Source organism: Amblyomma americanum, chromosome 5, assembly GCF_052857255.1.
Source record: "Amblyomma americanum isolate KBUSLIRL-KWMA chromosome 5, ASM5285725v1, whole genome shotgun sequence".
NCBI lineage: Eukaryota > Metazoa > Arthropoda > Arachnida > Ixodida > Ixodidae > Amblyomma > Amblyomma americanum.
The window spans coordinates 207,747,304-207,765,773 of record NC_135501.1 but is presented as its reverse complement, the minus strand read 5'-3'; the positions used below and the strand labels follow the sequence as shown (position 1 = coordinate 207,765,773).

At 50.4% G+C, this 18,470-nt stretch overlaps 1 protein-coding gene across 2 annotated transcripts in view; it reads right to left on the bottom strand.

Annotated features, from left to right (window-relative positions):
* LOC144133541 (homeobox protein Meis1-like) overlaps nucleotides 1-16,059 on the bottom strand; it is a 359,482-nt gene extending 343,423 nt beyond the window's left edge. For both annotated transcript variants that reach the window (XM_077666708.1, XM_077666709.1), the window contains exon 1: nucleotides 14,055-16,059. In XM_077666708.1, coding sequence (XP_077522834.1) covers nucleotides 14,055-14,066 — 12 coding nt within the window. In that variant the 5' untranslated portion in view covers nucleotides 14,067-16,059. The remainder of the gene's footprint in view (nucleotides 1-14,054) is intronic.
* Between the last annotated feature and the right edge of the window lie 2,411 nt (nucleotides 16,060-18,470).

Here is an 18,470-nt window from a genome sequence, read left to right as displayed (position 1 = left end):
TCTCTTTTATGAATGTATACGCGCCCTAATAGATCGCTCAGACATCTTGGAGTCAATATGTTTCAGTGCACCAACAAAAAAGGCTTCGGTACCATAACGTTTTTTCGGTCAAATCACTTTGCTGGACAAACCCGGTCATAAGAGCACAATTGTTGTTTAACAGTTTAGGTAATCGGAATGATGGTAATGTTGACACTTTTGAAACCACTGTAGGTTAATTCAAGTTATATTTGCAGTTTAAATGAATGCCTATCGTGTTGTGTACCATAACCAAAGCATTTGCTGTTCACGGGCATGGTAAACAAATAAATAAATAAACATTTGTTTTAAAGAGAGGACAACTTCGTAGAATTATTGTTAGTAAAATTATTTCTATGGCTCGTGCTCAACGTCTGTTCGGCAGCAAGAGACTTTTACTGCTGCGAGGATCGCCTTTAGAAATCATTCCGCCCCTCGATTCAAACCTGTAACGTTAAGACCGAAAATGGACTCCGTGACCACCGTTTCGAAGCAAGTGGCAGTGCAGCCTACCCTCAAGGATCCGCGACGAAACTGATCATCGCACCGTGCACACTAAGACGGACGGGGGCGGCGATAGATGCATTCTATTTTTTGGCCTTTTCTACTTTATAAAAACCTCGTGTTCAGTAACAAAAAAGTATTTGTGCTTAAATCATGGTAACCTATTGATACACGCCAACTTCAGTTCGTCATCAGTGTCCCTTTAATGCAAGTCCTCCCGAAAAGATGCTCGGCTCCTTACACGACCACATGGAAGCTTTACTTATATACGGTGCTCGCCGGAAAATGCTTTGTCCAGACTATGACGGTAACCATTCTAGGGCTTCTACTGGCTGACAGAGGTGCACCTCAAGAAAGAAGCGGCAAATGCCCCTCAAAAGGGCCCTCCAACCAATGGCGTCTACCGCGGCGTCATCAAAAGCAGTCGACGCCATTGGTTGGAGGGCCCCTGTTGAGGGGCATCTGCCGCTTCGTTCTTGAGTTGTATCCGACTGTATTTTAGTGGCACAGGCAAGGACACTTTATTTTTCGTTCTTTTTATAGTCCCAGTTAAACTTCTTGCCCTCCTACTGATGGGCCGGATTAGGCTAGTCGGTTGCTCCTCGCGAGCGGTGAATGATGATGGCACGCTGGCCGGTGATCGAATATACGGCGGTTTGCGATACGAAGACCACTTCGGTACTTTGTCCGCTCGTCTGGCGACACGTTGCCGGTTGGGGCAGCAATTCCAACTTCTTACGACAAAACTTATTTATTAAAGACGGCACTGACATAACAAGGCAGGTGAGCAAAAGGCAGTTAAAAAAAGGCTGATAAAAAAGGCTTTTAAAAACGGCCGAGCTTGAGACTCGGCGCGCTCGTCTCAAGACGTTGTTTCCCACAGGTTTTAACCCCTTCGATAATTGGGCGGAGCTTTAATAAACCAGCTCTCGCCCAATTTGAACCAATAGCAAAGCAATTGCATCGCATGTACTAGTGGGCGGAGCCCAGGGCTCGCTGGTCCGAGCCCAGTGGACCTCGCACCTCCTGGAACGTGCTGGGCGCGTGACTCCGCGTACGCAGCTCGCTGCATGCGCATTGCACCGATTGCCACGCATCGGAACTGCCGTCTCCGTTGACAGCAAAGGAATGTCTTCCGCGGGACAAGGATAACTGGGCGCCGGAACAGAAAGGATTAGTGCCGTAGCTCACCCTAAGCGCGGGCGTCACGCCTCGACGTACATTCCTCGATTTCGGGGGGGGGGGGGGGGGGGGGGGGGTCCCATCGGCCCTGTGGGCTTCCACTTAACAGTCCCACACTATTTTTTGTAGTGAAAGTCACTATCTCTGCACTACCCCAGTTGTGAAGCTCGCTCAAACTGCGGACACCTCTTACGGTCGGTTTGGGGAAGCTATCTATGTGAGCTAAGGACGTCGTGCAATTTTTTAGCCTCCCTGAGCAGCTCGTTTTGTTACCACATGCGGCGCGCCAATCTGTAGAGGTTCAAAGTTCCGACCAGTCGAAGTGTCGAATCTTGGAACACGACTACGACGGAATGATGGCAGCTGTGAGTCATGACACACTTTATGCAGTCGAGCCCTGCTTCCAAGTTGTAACTCTATTCGCACCCTATCGGCTGGCAACTTCGGAGTGATAGCCCCTCAACATCACAAGAGATGCGCACTCCCACTTCCCCACGCAATTTTCATGCAACAAAAGTGTGAGATCAAAAGGTTTAGCTTCCTGCATTTCGTCGACATTGGCTGGCTGCGACAGTGAAGAAACGCAGAACACGCAGATTTAATGAGAAAAAAAATTGAAATTGTCAGATTAGGCTACACTCGGGGACACTTTTTCCTGGCAATGCTGCAGAGGCTAGGCAGGCAAGGGAAGGAGACGGGCTTTTGTCCCCGTGTCCCCGGTGGGTTGTTCATAGGGGTGCGAAGGAATGAAAGGGGCTAAGATGTGGAGCCCAGCAATGAACAACACCGCACAGTGGCAAAGCCCGTCTCCTTCCCTTTCCTGCCTAGCCTCTACAGCATCGACAAAAAGAGTTGTCGCCGAGTATAATCTGTGAATGTCCTAAAGAGACAAAGTTTCGCACACATACTGGAGAATATAAAATAAATAAATGGCGAGATCCGAAATCACCTCATCAACCCTCTAATCTAGCAGCACGTCTGCTTAAATTTTAGGTTTCATCGCCGAAAGGTTTATCTTTTAGAGCAAACAGCTGGCACTGCTTTCGGAAACGTGTTCGCAAGAGCGGTTTTGCACAATACTATTGTGAGGATTCGATATCCGTCTAACGAAGACTATCGACACTTGTGCAGAGTCTATATAGCTCACCCTTTGTCAGAAGTATACAGGACATCGGGTCTGCTTCTATGTACGATGCTGTGTGGCACGTTTTGTTTCACCAGCGTTAATATCTCCCGAGGATGAGGGAAACTAAGGCAGAACACCCATGGCTGTCAGTAGCGTGCAGTAAACTTCGTGGTCGGCATACTCCACAATAAAGGCTGTATTAAAAGGCATTACAGGGCTATTAGATAAGAGGCTATATATGCAAACGGTGAGCCTCGAATGCATCACCTCTATGCGTAACACCAACCCACGAAAGAGAGGCTCCGCAACCAGCTCACATCCAGCACACCTCGTCCACCGCCAACAGCCGCATCGTTCCCTCTTTCTCCATACTTCGTCGACCAAATTGCTGCAACGGCCTGCCTCATGCACGGCGCGCTAAAGCGTGCGTACGCCACAAATCACGGGCCGCTTTTAATTGAAAAGCGACAAGCATCGCAATTGGTATACACACACGGGGGGCGAGGAGGAAGAAAATGAACGAACGGGCAGAGAGAAGGAAGGAGGTGGGTAAGGGGGACAGCAGGTACCTGCTCGACCGTGGGGCTAGCGTGTATTTAGTTCACGCTCTTCCTTTGGCCGCGATATGCACTCCCATGCACCCCTACACATATATAGGCACTCTCTCTCCCTCCTCCTAAATGCACGTCGCAAAACGAATGAGATCGAACCGGCCTGCTGTTCCGAGGCAGCTGCATTAGAGCCGCGGTCGGCCGGTAATGACAGCCTCGTTTGGAGTGGAATTGCCATTCCTTATGGGGCGCCAGCAGCGAAGGGTACGCGAAAGGAACGTGCGCTTTCATTTTCTCGGGCTATAGCGGCCACCACGTGGAAAAGCCGCAGTGGCGTAAAGATATGCAAGACACCGGCGCCGAGCAAGCGGTGTGTGCGCGAGTGCTTACGAGATACAGGGCCGTCATTTGAAACGCGCTGTTGTACGACGAGGCGACGCCTGTAAATGAGGCACGTTTCGTCTCCCTCTCGGGTCTTCGTTGTTTTTCTGTTTTTCTCGGCGAAAAACGCAGACTATTTTTAGAAGACCACTACTGGGGTTTGTGGCTTCAGCAACGTGCATGCTTGTTGTTTGGTGTGGGCGTGGAGACGGGGGTTGGTACATCATACATGGCAAATCTAAAACAGCCAGTATAAAGCAAACAATACGAGGGGGCACGCATACACAGCAGCATATCTTTGTGTCTATCAACACCTACAGCACCTAGTCGGGAAGGGTGCACGAAAATGGGAGACACGCACCATATGAAGCAAATAATGCCCTATCATTTTCCTTTGCAAACGTTTCATTAGACAGTACACAGACTGTCTATAGGTAGTATATATGGGCTGTGTAGTCAAGCATTTTGCAAGGGTTGCGCCATGGTTTTATTGCGCCCATGGAAATGAGAGATAAACCAAGTTGGCGTTGAGAGGGCCGGCCAGGACTTTCGTAAGTTCTCCAAATAAGCGGCGTCAAAACCCAGTTAGGCCAACGGAAGTGGGCTCTCGCAGAAATATTTAAGCAGGAAACGCTTTGTGATCGTAGATATTCTAAACACCGCAAACCAAGCACGATAAGTGAACCAGCAGATTGCCTGGCTAAGAAAAAATTAACTTACTATGAACCAACGTGATCTCTTCGTATACATACCTTAGCTCTCTTAATTCTGGTGAACATCCCTGCCTTTCCCTCCTCCTCTTTATCTATCTATCTTAACAAAATATACCGTTTTAAATGGTGCGCAATGCGTAAAAAAAAAGCAAGAAATTGCAACAGTCGAGGCAGAAGAGTACCGTCCGGAGAACTAATCACATTTTATAAGAAATTGATAAGGCCATTTTACCTTGACATTTGCATGCGTTTTCGTAAAGACTGGGCATTTGCGCCACCGCCTGCAGTGCAGATTAACGCATGCGCAGAGCCGGAATTCAAGAATAATAAGATGGAACCATGTGTAATGTGTATACTTGTCTAAGTGCGTTCTGGTGCTGGTGTGTCGACTGCTGCTAACATTATGAATTAAGTGCGATCTGTATACGCCAAGATTGCATGCCTGACTTGTGAGTGATATTTGTCTGGTATATATGCATTACCTTGCACGTGACCAGGTTTTTTTATCTATCTCTTTTATTTGTTGTTGATGCTGTGCCCTTCGTGTAAATCTTTGGCGCGGAGAAGGCTCCCTGCAAGAATCCCGCGGACCACTAATCATAACACCTTTCATGGTGAACGTAATCACGCGATCAAAACACTTCACTGCGTATTGCTTCCGTCTGCTTTAAGTCTTTAAAGAACAAGAAATATTCAAGTTCACTCTGCACATTCAACTCCTGTATTTACATACGCTAATATGGTGATGCAGTGAGTAAGGAAAAAGATAACTCCAGTTTCTCTTAATTTCGTCTCGCACACGTAGTGAGAAATTCCGGTATGCTTTGTCGACGAATCCATTCTTCACTACCGATGTACAGTTAGACTGGAATGAAATGCGAACACGCGTGTGCCATAGTTTCCTAATTTTCTGCCAGATATTCTTTTACAATCGATTTATGGACATGTACTTCGGTAACTATTTACTCAGAAACATTAATCAGGCTAGTTGTGCAACGCAGCTGACCGCATACAAGCAAGGTAATGTATTGTGTTGAAAGGAAAAATTGAAAATTGGTTTTTGGGGAAAGGAAATTGCGCAGTATCTGTCTCATATATCGGCGGACGCCTGAACCGCACCGTAAGGGAAGGAATAAACAAGGGAGTGAAAGAAGAAAGAGGTGCCGTAGTGGAGAGCTCCGGAATAATTTCGACCACCTGGGGATCTTTAACGTGCACTGACATCGCACAGCACACAGGCGCCTAAGCGTTTCGCCTCCATCGAAACGCGGCCGCCGCGGTCGGGTTCGAACCTGGGTACTCCGGATCAGTAGCCGAGCGCCCTAACCACTGAGCCACCGCAGCGGGTATCGTTAACGTTTCATTGCGGCCTGACTACCTAAGTCACCTAAATCTGCATACAAAAGCCGGCCACTAAGTACAGCTTCTTCCCAAGCAATGTTTACGTATCTGTTGACGGCGTAACTGTGCGATGTATGGACGCATTCATCATGGGTGCGATAGGTTAGGCTACCACAAGTACCTCAAGTCTGACAGAACGCTACTGAATCGTCACTTCATGCTTATGAAGAGATCTCAAACAGCTTTGGGCAGCCCTCTTACACTCGTTTATTGAACCTAACTTTTTAATGGTTTTATGGGGTATAACGTCTGAAAGCGACTCCGGCTATAAGGGACGCCGTAATCAAGGGCTTCAGGAATTTCGACCACCTGTGGTCCTTTAATGTGCACTGACATCGCACAGCACACGGGCCTCTATAGAATTTCGCCTGTATCGAAATTTGACCGCCGCGGCCGGGATCGAACCCGCGTCTTTCGGGTGAGCGTATTGAACCCAACTGAAAACCTAGAGAAAATATTTCAACTTATTTTTCCACAACCGTAAATGCTGTCAAAGCTAAACTAAGCATGGCGCAGACAAGCTGTGTGTGTAATAATAATTGGTTTTTTGGGGAAAGGAAATGGCGCAGTATCTGTCTCATATATCTTTGGACACCTGAACCGCGCCGTAAGGGAAGGGATATAGGAGGGAGTGAAAGAAGAAAGGAAGAATAGGTGCCGTAGTGGAGGGCTCCGGAATAATTTCGACCACTTGGGGATCTTTAACGTGCACTGACATCGCACAGCACACGGGCGCCTTAGCGTTTTTCCTCCATAAAAACGCAGCCGCCGCGGTCGGGTTCGAGCCCGGGAACTCCGGATCAGTAGTCGAGCGCCCTAACTACTGAGCCACCGCGGCGGGGCCTGTGTGTGTGCATATTTCAGGGGACTATGATTTTTCTGTGTGTGTGCATATTTCAGAAAAATCATAGTCCCTTGCAACGTGCATAGAGACGCGGACCCAAATTCAAACAGTTTGGACGTTCATGAACCGCGTGACGTAAAGACAGTATGTGCAATAAAGAGTCCTGGTAGGTTGATTCGTCTATTTTACGGCCCCGATTCGAACAGTGTGGCGATGCAAGCGATTGAAAGCGATGCAAGAAAGCTTTACAGTTTTGGTTTTAACTCCGCGTTGCGAATAGACAGAAGTGGCGCATATAGCTCGTTTATATTTTATTTCTCCGAGCTTCGTGGCATTAAAAGCTGATGAAAACGTATCCAGCCGCACACATTATTCTCCGAGAACACCCTATACTGCCCCGCATGCAACCACTGATATCAACAGCACACAATGGGCCCACTTGATTCCGAATCTGCGTTTTGCACATACCCGCCGCGGTGGCTCAGTGGTAATTAGGGCGCTCGGCTACTGATCCGGAGTACCCGGGTTCAAACCCGACCGCGGCGGCCGCGTTTCGATGGAGGCGAAACGCATAGGCGCCCACGTGCTGTGCGATCTCAGTGTACGTCAAAGATCCCCAGGTGGTAGAAATTATTCCGGAGCCCTCCACTACGGCACCTCTTTCTTCCTTTCTTCTCTCAATCCCTCCTTTATCCCTTCCCTTACGGCGCGGTTCAGGTGTCCGCCGACATGTGACAGATACTGCGCCATTTGCTTTTCCCAAAAACTAATTATTTTTTTGCACACCGTTCTCAAGGTTTAGCGCATCCGAAGTTTACATCGGTTAGCTTTTCCAACAATCACGGGCCTTTCCAAGCGGTGACACTTTCCATGGCCTTCTTCTGTACCATCACGTGCACATGTTACACGAAGCGCGCTAGGTGTATAACTGAGCTCTATGTGTAGAGAACAGCGACGATGGCATGACACTGAAACTATGCCCACTTGCCTTTAGCACCAGCGAGTGCTGCAACCAGGATCGCAACAAAGGAAGACCGTTTCGGAGTCTTAGTGGCCCCTGCCGGCAACCCGCCTCACAGAGGCGCTCAAATCTTCCATGCAGCTAAGAATTTCAGGCGGCCAGACTTTTATTCTAGAGCAGACGGGCAGCCCGAGAACAACTCCAGAGCAGAACATATACCCAGAATAGACAGGCGCATCAGTATGCACAGCATACATCCACAACAAAATTGACGCGCCAGAATAGAGCACAAGCTCAACTCTAGAGCAGATAGGTCTACCAGAGCAGGACATGCAGCCAGGACAGACGGGAGCGCCAGATTGAAACAGAAGGCGAGTTCCACAACAGGCGCGACTATATAGACTGGCACTTGGAATTGCATTCTGCACCTGAACTGGCCTCACCGCCGTCTAAGAGCCCCCGGTGAATGGGCGCGAAAAACGAGACGAAAAGTGCGACATGGGCGGTGTTGGTGAGTGCCGCATAGTCGCATGCGCCGTCAACACGCCGTCTCGAGGGAAGATAAGGAACGGCGAAAGGGAAAGGCTCGCAGTGAAGCTCGCTGGACGACGCGGCCATGCAACCAACCTTTTTCCGGCCGAAAATGGCACGGGCGTACGTGTGAGCGCGCACTGCGGTGTACGCCGCGCGCCTGTTATCGGAGGCGCTTTAGATTAGCGACCCACTCCCGTCGCGGTACGGCCTGCCTGCGCGCGGACGGTCACCGAGCACGACCGTGTAGGTCGCACCAATTTCGCCTTCTATCTGTGTCTTCCTTCCAAGCTGGGAGCTGCGAACGGTGGTCACGAAGCAAGGCGAGTAAGAGAGATGTCACAGGTGTGTGTGTGTCTGCTGTAACCGCATTCTCACAATGGTCGGATGCAGATTAGTTAGTGCAACATTTGGAGGTTCAAGATCTTGCGCAGCACTGAGGGTACAGAAGGCGTGGACGCAGGAACAACGAGGTAGATATACTTGGGCGCAACCGGCCACTGTAATCGCTAAAATGTTCTGAATGAATACAGACGAACTCTTTGTCGTCCTCTGTTATCACTGGGATCGTTTTCGTTCATCGCCAGGTGTCAAGACAGGCCAGCGATATGCCGTTCAAGATTCAGGGGACTGCAGCGCGTACTACCGTCTAACGTGTAACGCCGTGGTTCCCTGCTCTATCCCCGTTGAAAACGAAATTGAAAATTGGCTTTGGGGCAAAGAAAATGGCGCAGTATCTGTCTCCTATATCGTTGGACACCTGAACCGCGTCGTAAGGAAAGGGATAAAGGAGGGAGTGAAAGAAGAAAGAGGTGCCGTAGTCGAGGGCTCCGGAACAATTTCGGCCACCCGGGGATCTTTAACGTGCACTGACATCGCACAGCACACGGGCGCCTTGGCGTTTCACCTCCATCGAAAGGCGGCCGCCGCGGTCGGGTTCGAACCCGGGTACTCCGGATCAGTAGCCGGGCGCCCTCCCCGTTGAATTGCGACCGAGATATTGCGGTGCATGGGTATTTATTTTTGCTCACTAGGGTTGAACGTGTGTTGCCACCGAAGGTATAGCTGTGGAAAGATGGGATATTCTACAGCGCTGCTAAACATACTTGGGCTTCAGTGACTTGCACACGTAGCCTGACCAGTCGAGAATAACACGGTGGTAAACGGTAGTGCGCACCGTTCGCTGAAGCTTCGCTCGCAATACAATCGTCGCGGACATGGACGCGAAAGCAGGATACCGCTGAATGGCCATTGGCATTCAAATGTACACGTTTTCAGCCCCACTGTGTTGAAAATGTCTGCAAACAGCTTCTTCCACTTGCTAGCGGAGATCGGGGTTCAGCTACATGCCAACTCGACGTCACACACGTTCTAGCGTAACAAACGCCGCAAAGTCACTTGGGACATGAATAAATAGAAGCTATAGCAACCATCATGGATTCAAGGAATGGAAGGACATTAAACGCCATCGTCGAAACACGGAGATATTAATTCAGCAAAGTCGGACGCCTCCGAGGCACACGTGATGCTAGCGGTTTTCAAGGCGGATATAATAGGCTTGCTACGAAAAGACAGCAGCCTCAACTGAAAGCACCAACGAATGGGGATAGCCCGAGTATTGTTTTCATGGAGCGGTCACAGTGCAACTGTCCTAACAGAGTGGCGTCTTCGCAAGCGTCTCGGCTGTCCCTAAAACATGTACACGGGTGAAGCCAGGACTCTCTTGTTGATGTCCACACGGTTTATTCAGGTCTAGGTGCCCTTCAATATTACAACCGTCCTTGATCATGACGCAATAAGGTTTAGCACATGAATATGACGTACCCAACAAATCTGGCTTGGTTTATGGTGGTTTAACGTCCCGAAGCGACTCGGGCTATGAGGGACGCCGTAGTGAATGGCTCCGAAAATTTCGACCACCTGGGGTTCTTTAATATGCACTGACATCGCACAGTACACGGGCCTCTAGAATTTCGCCGTCATAGAAATTCCGCCGCCGCGGCCGGGATCGAACTCGCGTTTTTCGGGTCAGCAGCCGAGCGCCGTAACTACTGAGCCACCGCGGTGGCTCTACCCAACAAATCTGGACAAAAGCATTTTTAAACAGGAGAGAGTTCATGGACGCAATTTTTAGCATATATTGTAAGATTTCACTACAACAATCAATATATCTGCATATCTCCCGTCGGCAGCCTTGCATTATTTTGCTATTAACGCTTTTGCTATTGTCACAAGCGTTCCCCAGTGGTTTTCTAAAGAAGCCTTAATTGATCGATGTAAAAACTTTAAAAGAATGATTTTCCTACACATCGGAAGAATGGACCATTACGTACAATATTTCCATAACAGTACCTTGCCGTTTTTCAATATTCAAAAATTTTGTCCAAGAATGTTGGACATCTCTCCCAAGTCAAAACGTAACGTTCCTTGGTATAAAATGTTTTCTGACAATTAAGCATCTCCAATCTGTGCAGAACAAACGCGGATTTCCTTCTTGGACGCATGTTTTCCTTCCCTTACGGCGCGGTTCAGGTGTCCGCCGATATGTGAGACAGATACTGCGCCATTTCCTTTCCCCAACAACCGATTTTCATTTTCATTTGACATCGCACATCACAAGGCCGCTTTCAGTTTCCCTCCATCGAAACGCGGCCGCCAAGGTCGGGTTCGAGCCCGGCTACTCCGGATCAGTAGCCGCGCGCCCTAACCACTGAGCCACCGCGGCGGGTCAAACTTCGCCTTACACGTTTCTACGCTAAGCTCAATTGTAGGCCCTCTTGAAAGGCTATCAGCTTCGCAGCTGTGTTCTTGGCCCATCGTAAACACACCGCCGAAAGGCACAAGTCGTAAAAGGAGTACCGCCAACGCAATTTAGCGTTACGAGCCCGCGTAATACGGCCGCACATTATGCATTATGTGCACACAAACGTCGCCCATCAGAAGAAGACTGAACGGTAGCACAAATACATTCACGCTTGTTCTGCTCAGCGGAGTGCACAAAAAAAGTCTAACAAATACTGGCGCAACAGTGGGGAAAATTTTGATAGGATCATAACCTATTATATTTTTTCTTGAAACAGAAACAGCATCAAGAAGAAATTCAATTATAAATTATTTAGCGGTCGTTGGTGAATACCACGGGGTGATCCGCGTACACTATAACGTCTAACGCATCATTTGAAAAAAGAAAGCAAGCTAGCAAAAATTTGGTGTCTACACTGATTTAAGAATGCATGAACTACATATACCGGCAGTAAGCCTTTCTTAAGCAGAATCTACGTTCGCGGGATACACCATGCATTCCAGACGACAGAGGATGTCGCAAGGTAAGAATGGACACAGCAAGTGTTCTTATAAACAACTTGTGTATGCACGACTATAAGCAAACACCATCAGTCAAGGCTATTCATGCTGCTTGCTTGCACCAGTGTACAGACCAGCGTGCCTTGTAAACCGCAACTACAACTTTACTCGACATAACCACAGCTTAAAAGGAGCACGTCTCTCCACGAGCAAGCGCGGCACATTATCATCGCACGTCATCCGTTTCTCAGTTCCCAAGTTGCGCAAAATGTCAGGAGCGGCACAGAACACACAGCCGCTGACATTTTCACGCCTCGAGAAAAGGGCAGTCGGCAAAATAAGAAAGAAAAAAATACACGGAGGTCAATGAGGAGACAAAAAACGTCACCACTGACGTCAGGCCGCTTTCGGTGCATACAGCCCGCCACTACATGTGCATCTCGGCTTTGGGCTACAATAAAACGTGCGTACATAACCATTAAGTGTTAACTATGCACGCAGAAGCTTACGCCAAAAAACGCTGACCCGACGTTTCCAGTCAACTAGCCCCGTGCCCCTTACAAACAAATATGGTGTCGACATCGATATCGCGAGTGCCTTTTTTTTTTCTCGGCTTATGAACAGAAAAGTCAACCCGAATGTCAACAGGATATCGAACGGCGGCCGAATGTAAACAAATATTATTCGAACGAACTGGAGGCAGCAACTTTCTCTAAACGGACAACTAATAAACAAAATATATTTGCGTGCATGCTATGCATAGTCTTAGCCCTAATGTGAGGACCAGCGCTCGCAGAACTAGTTGCGTAAAAAATGTTAACACAGCTCTCGACCAATCTAATGTTTTCCAAAAGGAGCGTCGAAAAAACGCCACGAGGCCTTTTTCGATGGAGGCGAAACGCCAAGGCGCCCGTGTGCTGTGCGATGTCAGTGCACGTTAAAGATCCCCAGGTGGTCGAAATTATTCCGGAGCCCTCCACTACGGCACCTCTTTCTTCTTTCACTCCCTCCCTTATCCCTTCCCTTACGGCGCGGTTCAGGTGTCCAACGATATATGAGACAGATACTGCGCCATTTCCTTTCCCCAAAAACCAATTATTATTAAATTTCATTTTTTTTTATTTGTAGCGGAGATACACTGCTGGTGCCATACTCATGCTGGGGCATAATACCACGAGTGATGGCTCCAGTGGCTGGCCTGCAGCGCCCTGCTAGTGTACAGGCGCACAATTGCCATCAAGCGGCACATGAATTGAACTTGAGATTTAGATCGGCGTTGTTGGAACAACGGCAAGTGGAGAAGAAACAAACATGTGACGCGTCTCATTTTATGTGAAGATCCTGGCAAACACACGCAGATCGGATGTATGAAAACTGGCTCCACAGAAAGGCAGGAAAGCGTGGTGGAAAGCTTTTCTCTCCCCCACGGTGACCGCCGGCAAATTACCATGCCTTATTAGCGGATTACTACAACGATTACTCCGAAATTACGTCACACTGTCTATGACACAAGGAACAGTGGTAGCCACCGTACACGGGAACAAATTACAACAAACAAAGCCACAAACCAAAGCGAACAAAGCCAGATGCTACGGTACACCTTGCCGACTGTGTTAAATTCTGATTTCCTTGCACATTTCTAACGTGCCTTGTGGAATGTTCTGTCTTTTTCATGTATAATATTGCTTTTTCTTGAGCCTATAGCCTCCTAGTTTGCATAAGTAAACTCACTTGTTAGCTACATTTTTCCGCGCCTGTTGTTTTTTGCTTGTTTTTTCTTACTTGCACTGTTATTGCCTTGACATTTTTCTTTGTTAATACAGTGTGCAAAAAACGAGCACGAATTTGTCCTAAGTATTTGTAGTGTAAACCCTTGTCTCCATATATCGTTTCTTTTTCGTGCTTGAAGTGTAATTGTACTCGCTATGAGTTTAATTTTTTCTGACGTATATTTTGTTTCATTTTCTTTTAATTTGCATACACCTTTTTTTATGTCAGCACTGCGTCGCTGTCACTGCACGGGGTGCGGGCCTTGTCAAGCCTTTTTTAAGGCGTTTTGCTTCCCCCCCCCCCCCCCCCCCCCCTGCCTCAACATCACTCCTGTCCAGTGGACGTTGGATGCTGAAAATAATGTTAACTTTGATTAACACGACCGCGCTCGCGTGTATACAGACTGCATCGCTAACCAAGTTCTATGGCTCATAACATATACAGCCTTTCTGAAAGGTACAGAGCTCAAGGGGATTGTTCTGGGTCATGTTGCGTGCTCCTCGTGCATCGCCAGCGTTGCAAATATCTATAAGGGGTGACGGACCCTCGAAAAATGTTTCACTTGCACGGAGCATCCACTCTGCACGGCTTAGAAGAAAAACAGTTCGGCTCCTAGCTTTGCACAAAGGCTGTACATTGCACACCATTCTATGAGCAGATATGAGTTAAGCAATGATCATACCTGCCTATTACAGAGCCAACTCGTTTCACAACACACCGCATGTCCTTCGATAGCAAAATAAAAATCAACGACTCGAAGATTCCTCACCCTTTGAGCCATATCGACGCCTGGACAGTTCTTGGTGCTTGCAGCAACTCCGTGACACGGGAGCTATGCGTTTCCTGCCGTTCTGGTAGCTTGGTGAGGCAGAGGTCTTTCAGACCCTGGCACGTGCACACAGAATGGCTGGCTGACGAGAGGAGGCTTTTTTTTTTTTTCACTCCTTCCGAGGCAAGCACACAAAGACGACAGCCACGGAAATCCTTCCTTCTTGGGAAAAAAAAAAAAAACGCTTCCCTTTTCTTCAGGTGGGGCGGAAATAACGAGACGGGTAGTCGACCAACTCGCAAATGCGCGGTGTTCGCAGAACACTGAATTCTTCGAGGGTCGTTGTCGAAGAGGAGGGTGGACAGCAATGTGGGTGCTTTCTGTCTACAGGTGTGATGGGGACACTTGAACACACGGTGCGGCAGCGAGCTTCGGATGCACCCTTGAGGCGACAACACAACACACAGAGAGCTGCAGAAGAGGACGCTGCGGCGCCGCTTGAGGCGAGAGTAGTACTGTGCTCTCCGACTACAGGATCGCGTGGCTTCACACTCGACGCGCTCCTGGGACGTGGTCCTGAATCGGCAGACGTAATACTAGCAGCAACAACGGCCTCTTCAAACGTTTTTTATTCCTTTCCACAAATCAGCAGCGGTGATGGTCTCCAGGGTTCTGGGCGGTCTGCAGATACAGCGAAGCTGAGTCCCAAATCGGTGGATCTCCTCTAAGCCCGAGACGGTGAAAGTGGAGATAACGCACTCGATGAACTGCCGGTGGTTCCCTCGACGACGACGTGGATGCGACTCGACGACGAGTAATGACGTCACACGGACAGGTAACAATGACAGTATGCCAAGTCACCTGGCGTCAGATCTCACTCCCCTCAAGCCCAGTCAACGAGTCGTCAAAAAAAAAATACTTAAAACGCCGTGTTCACGCGGTGTGGTAGGTCTGCCTAAAGGGAGTAGCCAGTAGAGCGCACCAGGAAAGCTAAACTGACGAAGCCAATCAAGAAATTGGAGGAACCTGTAATGCTTCTTTTTTGTTCAGGATGCCCACACTTTACCGAAATTTTTCAAGCGCTGAAAACCAATGCGCACAAAGTTGAAGCGCCGAAAAACAACGTAGTTTAAAGAAATGAAGAAAGAATGCCTTCCCCCCCTAAAAGATCGAAACAAAAATGGGGGGTACCAAAGGGAAACAGAATCACCTGAAAGGGAACGCGATTACAGGGAAGGAATGCATGGGGAACTTAGTCCAGCGCGCTTGGAGCGCCACGCCGGAACTCCAAACGTCCACCCGGTCCTGTTCAACCACACCGTGTGCCCACAAGGCTAAAGAAAAATAAAATACTGCCCTTTAAATAAAAGAAACCAATCTCAGTAAAGCCTCAACAAGGGCCCCACACCCCCCGAACCCCCAAAAAGAAACAAAAAACCTGCACAAGAATCACGCACACCACACACACCACTCGCGCACGAAAATCAGTAGGGTCGATCACACGTCGACGTCAAGAGACGAGACACGCACCAACAATGCACTGAGCCAGTCGGTCACTCGTCGTTCGCAGGCTTCGGCGACGTTGAGCAGGCGCGGTTTCGGAAGTCGTGGTCACACACACACACAAACACGCACAGATGACAACAGCCGGCGGTCCGGAAGGAAGCGAAGCACGTGACGCGGAACCCAGACTGAGGTGCGTTCTCTCGGCGGGCAGCTGAAGCAACGGCGATTCTTCGGCGATGAAAGTCCTTCCGCCGTCCAAGGCCTCGCGCACTTGTTATACACGCGCAGAACGAACGACGACACCAGCGGCGCCGGCAACAACGGCTGCTGCGCCGCGCGTGCTGAGAGCGAATACCTCTGATGCTGCGAGCCTGCTGCTCGGCTTCGCCAGGCGCCCGCGCTGCCACACTTGCTGCGAGCAGTCTGCGGCCCTGCAGGCTTCTGGAAAAAACGCCGGTCCCGCAGCCGCCGACCGAGCGACGAAGCGGCTGCTGGCTTCGGCGAGGGGAGCCCCTCTCCGGCGTCGGCGGGGACGCGCCAAAAGGGGCGGTGACTGCGCCGGCGCGAGGGGGAGGAGATTAGCGCGCGCGCGGAAGCATTTTGTCGTGATTGGTCGCGCGCGAATGACTGACGGGACACGCGGCCGGGGAGGAAGCGCCGGCTCCGTGCTGGGAAAAAAAAGACAGACCACGCAGGGCATCTCTCGGGAGCGTGTGTGTGTGCGTGGCTTGGCGGGAAGGCGGCAGCAGCGGCGAACTCTGTTGCTGCGCCGGCGTGCACGAGAGTCCGTCTTCGACGCTGCCGGTTGGAGACTCAGCTGTAGTACGCCCGGCACGTCTTTCGGGGTGGGAAAGAAAAGACAGCTAGACTACGCAGGGTTTCTCTCGGGAGCGTGTATGTGTGTGGCTTGGCGGGAAGCCGGCAGCAGCGGCGAACTCTTGCTGCGAAGGAGAGTCCGTCTCCGGCGCTGCCGGTTGGGGACTCGGCTGCAGTGCGCCCGGCATATTTTCGGTTCGTGCGCTGCTCATTTCTCGGCTCGCGCCGGCTCTTCACATTCTCCTTTACTTCGTTCCATTTCGGTTGGATAGCGGCGGTGGGGCTGCAATCTGCAAGGGTGCAAGCGGCAAGGTCAAAATAGAGTGCGTGTAACCGAAAAAGGTAGCAGTAACAACGTGAATACATGTTTTCATCGAGACTGCGCTATTGCCTACGAGACATTTGATTCAGTTTAGTGACGGCGATGTTCCGGTCTTTTTCATCCCTTCGACACCCCCACCCCTGCTTTTTTTCCACTAGGAATCGTGCGTATAAGGGATTCAGGAGGTCCAGCGAAAGCTGGGCCACGGGGGAGAGCTGAAAGAACGGCCCCGGTGTATCTCCTACAATGCCGTATCTGCGGCCGAGCTGTTGCCTTTTCAACCCGCCTCTTACAATGCTTATCATTCAAAAACCCATTGTGCGCGTCATCGGCGAAAGAAAAAAAAAAAGTGACACGACTAGGAAGTGAAGGGAAAATAATGAAAAGGGCGGCTAGGAAAGGAGATGACAGGTTCTTTAAGATGCGGAAAGATGGGGAGGGGACCAGCAGAGGGCGATAAGCCTAACCTAAACAGCGCGCTTTAAAGCCAAGGTTAGGGTGATTTGCACCCGCTTTTCTCACTCTGCACACGCGGGGCTTGGAGCTTCGCTCGACGTGAAGGCACAGACGGAGGAGGAGCATTCATGCGCGACTGCGGCCGCTGAAGAAACGGCTGGTGTGCGGGGCAAGGTCGCTCGCTCCAGCAGACGGCGGAGGGTGCGGCGGCTCGCGCTAGGATCTCCGAGCAGAAGGAAAGAAAGCAGTGCACAACGGAGCGCGCTTGAGACGGGCCTGCGCTGCGAGGGATGGAAAACGAGAGCCATGCGCGGAGTTGGTTAGACACGAGGGGAGCGCAGGGTTCCGAACGGAAGGGGGGCCGGAACCGAGTCAGGGGTGTCGGGCGAGTAAGAAGGCGCGTTACTATGTGAGCTGTGATGCTCGCATAGTACGCTTTGAAGGGCAGGGGAAACGGAGGAGGTGGAGAAGCGGCGCAGCGGACCGTTCTGTTCTAAAGAAAGGTTCGTCTCTCTTCTATGCGCCAAGACCTAGACGTGCCGCAAGCCACGCATGTGCTGCAACGGAGAGACGTACGTACCTCGGGGGAAGCTTAAAGAAAGGGGGGGGGGGGGGGGGCGCACTTTTTTCAGAAACCGCGAAACGCGGCGAGCACGCACAGAGCTGTTGAAGGAAAGAAGAAAGCGGGAGGAGTGAAAGAGAAAGATGAGATCAGTGTAAGCAGCAGGCGGGCGGCTATTTTTAGTCTTGGCGCACACAAAATGCTCCAAGGTGTTGGAACGGAACGCTGTTTTGAACCCCGAGTCGCCGCTGCCGACGGCGCTGCCTTCCCCAGCCCCGGACCCTCGTCCGCCTCCTCCGAGCCATTTGCTTGCAGTCCCGGGAGAAAGAAGCGGGAATTTAAAGGAAATAACAAGAGCGGAGGAGGCTCTGACGGAACTGGTCGGCGGCTCCTTCGCCAAGTGCGTGTGAGTGACGAGAGAGCGACAGCCACGAGCGAGGAGGGGTCCCCCGGGAGGGGAGGGTGGCGCTGCGCGGCCGCCGTCCCCGAAAAAAGAAGGCTAATGTGCTTATGCCGCTCCGCGAAGCTGACGCCCCGAGAACTCTTTATTCCGACTGAGCTGCTCTCCATGGAATGTTATTCGTCCAAGTGACTCCTCCACTGACGAAATCTCCATGCTCCGCGTCCTTCGAGCGGAACGCGCGGGCCGGCGCCTGAAAGTGTGCGCGATCGACGCTGCGTACAAAAGTGGCGTCGGCGGCGGAAATAACGACGCGATGGAGCTGATCGAGGATTACGGTTTTTCAAGTGATAG